This window comes from Glycine soja, chromosome 4, assembly GCF_004193775.1.
Source record: "Glycine soja cultivar W05 chromosome 4, ASM419377v2, whole genome shotgun sequence".
In the NCBI taxonomy this organism is placed as follows: domain Eukaryota; kingdom Viridiplantae; phylum Streptophyta; class Magnoliopsida; order Fabales; family Fabaceae; genus Glycine; species Glycine soja.
The window spans coordinates 19,325,844-19,331,843 of record NC_041005.1 but is presented as its reverse complement, the minus strand read 5'-3'; the positions used below and the strand labels follow the sequence as shown (position 1 = coordinate 19,331,843).

The following is a 6,000-nucleotide window of genomic DNA, read 5'->3' as shown; positions in this document are numbered from 1 at the left end:
GATCAAAACATAATTGATTATGGCCATTTAATTTTTTTTATAAAAACTCAACTGGGGCATATAATCGAACATAATCAATAATATCTTTGCTAAAAATTTTTTCAGCATTAATTTTATTTTATCTTTTAAGAAAAACTTCATCGAGTAATTTTTTTTTTAAAAATGAAGTAATATTGACATTTTATAATTATTTAATTTTAATTTATTACTCATATAACTACTTTAATTCAAATCTTTCCTCTCTTTTTCATCTCTATCAAACAACTTTTCTTTCCACTCTTTTTCATCCATTTTCATCCCTCACACTTTCATGAATTTTCATCTCATTACATTCATCTCTATTAAACACACCCTTAGGTTCATGGACCTGGTCAACACTTTAGGCTTTTCTGATGATTAAATAAATACTATAAATCATACTATAACCCATAGATGGCCCCGTTAATATATAGTAGTACATTCCTATATATTCCAGAGAATATGTCAGTCTGGAACAGACTTATTCACAATAAAAGACTGAAGTTATGGCACAAACAGTGAAATTGACTTTGTAAGATTTCATTTCATTATATAGTACGCACTATCATATACATAGCTCAAACAAGTAAAAAGATATAGAAGTGCATAACTTTTTTTTTAAGTATTAGGAAACCTATTGTAAAGGTCTCAAGCTGAATCTATGAATTTCTTTGATCTTACGCAGCTTGCGTGTATAATGATTTGTAATAATGAAGCAACATAGCAAATAATGCCTAGCTATACCTGCGTGGAGTCAAGGAATAAGATAAGAAAATCATACAATACCACCCGTGAAAGGGTATTCAGCTGAAATCACGGTCTGTGGTTTGCAGCAATGTTTGCTTTGTCTTCTTGCAACAAATTAATGACCCGATCTATGTTCTGTACTCCCAAGAATAGATCTAATTTACTTCATTGAGTAGAATGTGTAAATCGTTATAAATTCTATCGTATTTATCTTTAATTTTTATAAATAAAAATAATAGGTCATAAAATCATCCTATCTTGCAGTTAAAATCTGAGGACAAATCAATAATGGAATTTCTGAAAAAGTGTTCAATCTATAGTGTGCATTATCGTACTTCCACTCCCCCACATTTGGACCATAGTTTCTTGGCTTGACAACCAAAGAGCACTTCATTTTGGTGTGTCAAAGGCAGAACACTTTTTTCTCGATCACCCCATAACATGTCAATTATATATGTCTTTATTAGTTTTACAGACAAATTCTAGCATCCCCGACACTGCAAAATCAAATACACACTATTATTAAGCCTTTATTTGTCATACCTAGTTGATTAGTTCCCAAATAGACATCCTGTATTAAGAACTCAAATAATTCTGCACCACTGTAAAGCATACTATAGTCATGTATGCAATCTTCTCCCATTATCTAGCCCCAACTACCCTTTTCTTGGCCGATTGAGAAATTTGGTGGAAAATTAAAAATAAATTCTTAAAATAGGATTATCTATTTCCTTTATTTTTTAATTTATTCCAATTTAATAAATCAGTTAATCTATGGAGAAAAATCTTGCAATATTCAACCATTTTAAACAAAATACATGTCCATCATAACATCATAGTATGTAGTGGACGGTTGTAATTCCTATGTTGAAATTGTGATACAGAAAATAGGCAGAATAGGCTACAAAACCAAATGGAGTACAGTCTGTTATCTCCCACTTACTTCTAAATAACTCTACCAGTCACCCCCACAACCTTAATACCATTAAGTGACCTATACCCATACCCTTCCTCGCCCACAAATCCCAAAAAAATCTTTTCCCCAAAATACTTAAAACAATTTTTTTTTAAAAAAAAAAGTTCCTCAATTTAGTTTTTTTTTTCTTTTAGTAATTTTCCCTTTACTATATATATAGTAATGAGGACTCTAGGGAAAGCACCAAAATCCAACCACATCAACAGCCATGAAAACCACACTCTTCTCACTCTCTCCCTTATTCCTGTTCCTACTCTTCTCCCTAGTCGAAGGACTCACCCCCAAATGTGACACCCAAGACCATGGCTCAACCCTTGAAGTTTTCCATGTGTTCAGCCCCTGTTCCCCATTTAGGCCACCAAAGCCACTTTCATGGGCAGAGAGTGTCCTTCAGCTGCAGGCCAAGGACCAAGCCAGGCTGCAGTTCCTTGCCAGCATGGTGGCTGGGAGGTCAGTTGTGCCCATTGCCTCAGGCAGGCAAATTATTCAAAGCCCAACTTACATTGTGAGGGCCAAAATTGGCTCTCCACCCCAAACCTTGCTCTTGGCTATGGACACTAGCAATGATGCTGCTTGGATCCCTTGCACTGCCTGTGATGGCTGCACTTCAACCCTTTTTGCTCCTGAAAAGTCCACCACTTTCAAGAATGTTAGCTGTGGTTCTCCTCAATGCAACCAGGTTAGTGCATATTTGGATTAAAGTTGGCAAAAGTATCTCAAGTATTACTTCTCCAATATTGAGTTTTAGAGCAAAATTTTAGTTTTAAACATATTTTTATCGGAGGGTAATCAAATATGACCTCAAACTAATATTACTTTTAAACATATTTTTGGACCCTCAAATCCAAAATCCAAGCATACCCTTTAATTGTGAACTTTACATCACCACATTTTGTTAGTTCTTTCCATTTTACTTCTTCTGAATTCATCATGTAGGTTCACACTCCACATTCCATGAATAGAAAGAAGACAAACATTATAATGTCACGTAGATGTAACTTTTCAGCTCATTTTTGCTGTCTCCTTTCTCCTTTGTCAGTTTAAAACGGATAGCACTCATGGCTTGCATGACTAGGAGGAAAAAAACAAAAAATAAAAACGAAAACACCATTCCAAGATCCAAATTAATTTACCGTTTTTTGGGGTGATGATTGATTAACTTATAATTATTGCTTAAAGTTATTTGGTCCCTTGCTCTTTTAGTAATTAACGAACCCACTAGGGTCAGGCTACTGTTTAAAGGTTAAAAGATTTAAATAATATGCGTGAGAACTTAAATTCTATCTTTACGATTATTGATAAAAAAAAATGCTCTTATAGTAACTTGACTGCAATGGGAAATTTTGAAATATCCAATATCGTTACTTACAGAATTATTTCAGTTTTTCATTGTACACAACTTTACACTGTTTCCTTATTGATTGAGTTTGTTGTGAAAACTTATGTAGTATACTCAAACCAGGCTAATGGAATTATGTGCAATTAAAATCAAGTGATAGATTTTATATCCCCAGTAGAAATACTCTATTGTACATTTTCTTTTCATATCATATCATTATAAATATCTACACATTTCTCTTGTATCTTTTTAACTTTGGATGCATACTGCAAGGAGTGTTTATGTATCATTTTTTTGTTAAAATTATAATGCATTTAATATATTTTTTTAAAAACGAAATATGAATCACGTGAACTCGAGTCCCACTACATTACATTTGTGACGTCTTTTATGAGTGTAGTATATTAAAGATTGTGATAATTGCCAAAGAATAGTGAGGATTAGTTTTGGATGGCCCAAATTGATTTTTTGTCATTGGTCATTTTCTTTTTCTTGACGTGGAAGGAGGGTAATTTCACTCCAATGATTCTCTTCACTATCATCACATAGAAACATGCATTCCCCTTGTCCCATAGCGGGTGGGGTTGACTTGCTTTGCCTATTTCCCAATCCAACAAATTCCAAAATCTACAAAACTATGTGCGCTCTTTGCCAGGCAAGGGTTCACGAGACTTGTTTTTTTTCCTAAAGCAACTTTTTCCTAACGTTGTTGTTTTAATGTGAACATTTTTTTCAGGTACCCAACCCCAGTTGCGGAACCAGCGCGTGCACCTTCAACTTGACTTATGGTAGCTCCTCAATAGCTGCTAATGTGGTCCAAGACACAGTTACTCTAGCCACTGACCCTATTCCTGACTACACCTTTGGGTGTGTTGCAAAGACTACTGGGGCCAGTGCACCACCACAGGGGCTATTGGGCTTGGGCCGAGGCCCATTGTCTCTGTTGTCCCAGACCCAAAACCTCTACCAGTCCACATTCTCCTACTGCTTGCCCAGCTTCAAATCACTTAACTTCTCTGGGTCGCTAAGACTTGGGCCTGTGGCCCAGCCCATAAGGATTAAGTATACCCCTCTTCTCAAGAATCCTAGAAGATCTTCACTCTATTATGTCAACTTGGTTGCAATTAGGGTTGGTCGGAAAGTTGTCGATATTCCTCCTGAGGCGTTGGCGTTCAATGCGGCCACCGGAGCCGGCACCGTCTTTGATTCTGGTATTAATGCCTTTCTACCTAGACATTTAAGAAGAGAAAAATTCAAAGATTAAAATGCAATTTAGGTTATAAGATTAGTTTAATTACAATACTTTAAATAATTGAATTTGAAATTTGAAAGTGGTACAATTTTTATATGCTTTGAGCAAAGTTACAATTTTTAGTATGTGTTATGAGATATGGTGATCATATGATTACTTTCCTCGAGATCTTGGTGTGGCTTTTTCCTATTTCCCATTTTAGTTGCAAAACATAGCGTGGTATCTTGAGTAGTTGCATGATTGTATCCTTATCCCATGTCCGAATTTTCAACATGGAAGTCGAATTGAATGCCCATGTTTTATTTTCTCAAATGAAAGGCATGAAATCAGGCAAAATTGAAACAAACTTTGAGTCAAAATGCTCCACGTTATATGAACATACATCACTCTCACACCATGAGGTGCCCCGCATGCCTTTTTTGAAAAACACCTCACATAGTATAGCCTCTCTTTTTCCTTTGTATTTTTCCTAGAAAAAGAAAAAAATCAATTGAAAAAAAAAGGCACAAATGAACAACATAACTATAATACTGTTAGAATTTAATAAGAATGTATTGAAAAATATTAATATCTTTCACACTATTATTATCGAAATATAAATTGTGATAAGATTATTAACTATTATAATAATTATCTTAAAATTAAAATCATATCTAAAGTGACTTGTACGTTGTGAACATTTAAACTTAAAACTTACTTTAATTTGTTGCTGAACATTGTCAGGCACGGTGTTCACCCGGCTAGTTGCACCCGCGTACACAGCGGTACGGGATGAGTTCCAGCGACGAGTCGCCATCGCAGCAAAGGCAAACCTGACAGTGACATCCCTAGGAGGCTTTGACACATGCTACACAGTCCCAATAGTTGCACCCACCATAACATTCATGTTCTCAGGCATGAACGTGACCCTGCCAGAGGACAACATTCTCATACACAGCACTGCGGGCAGCACCACATGCTTGGCCATGGCTTCGGCTCCAGATAACGTGAACTCAGTGCTCAATGTCATAGCCAACATGCAGCAACAAAACCACCGTGTGCTCTATGACGTGCCCAATTCAAGGCTTGGAGTTGCTCGTGAACTTTGCACTAAATAAAATGGTTAACACCTAAGTTGTCATGATACTTTGGTGACAACGATATTGTCAAATTAATTGGCTATTGCAAAGTCTTTTGGGTATTGATATTTCTTCTATATTGGTGAGTTTGGATTTAGGATAATGGTAATATATAATAAGGTTTCATTGCTAACTATATAGTGGAAGATTTTGGCCTATTATTTATGTTATGGAATTAAATTTGTGCCTAAAGTTCAATCGTATTTATAGCTTTGTAATGGGGCGTGTCACGGGTTTATATGTCTGTAGCTCTTTTGTCTTTTTTATTCAAGTTGATTGAATTGAGATGAGATTTCAGTATTTAGATAATCGTGCAAGTTCACGGGTTATCATGTAATAAAATTCTTATTCTTCGCTCTTTAACGAAGTTTTCTTTGCTTGAAATCTTTAATCGTGAATTCTTATTTTTTATTATTTATGTGGAAGTTAAAATTTAAAAATATATATTTTAGAACATTTCACTAAAATTCTTAACATCTATAATAAGTCTTATTATTAAGGATTAGAACAAAATATCTGAATCCATAGTTGATTCTTGATCAAAGTATTT

At 35.0% G+C, this 6,000-nt stretch overlaps 1 protein-coding gene and 1 long non-coding RNA gene across 2 annotated transcripts; one reads left to right on the top strand and one right to left on the bottom strand.

Moving 5' to 3' along the window:
• The first annotated feature begins 1,907 nt into the window (after positions 1–1,907).
• On the top strand, positions 1,908–5,817 carry LOC114409489 (aspartyl protease AED3-like). Its single transcript, XM_028372972.1, has 3 exons — positions 1,908–2,420; positions 3,817–4,291; positions 5,056–5,817. The coding sequence occupies exons 1-3, from the start codon at positions 1,950–1,952 to the stop codon at positions 5,427–5,429; spliced, it is 1,320 nt and encodes a 439-aa protein (XP_028228773.1). The 5' UTR covers positions 1,908–1,949; the 3' UTR covers positions 5,430–5,817.
• Positions 4,193–5,166, bottom strand: LOC114409490. The gene is made up of 3 exons (XR_003666098.1): positions 5,030–5,166; positions 4,490–4,801; positions 4,193–4,309 (listed from the first exon to the last, which is right to left on the bottom strand). It is a non-coding gene; the product is annotated as an uncharacterized LOC114409490 (long non-coding RNA).
• Positions 5,818–6,000: the final 183 nt, after the last annotated feature.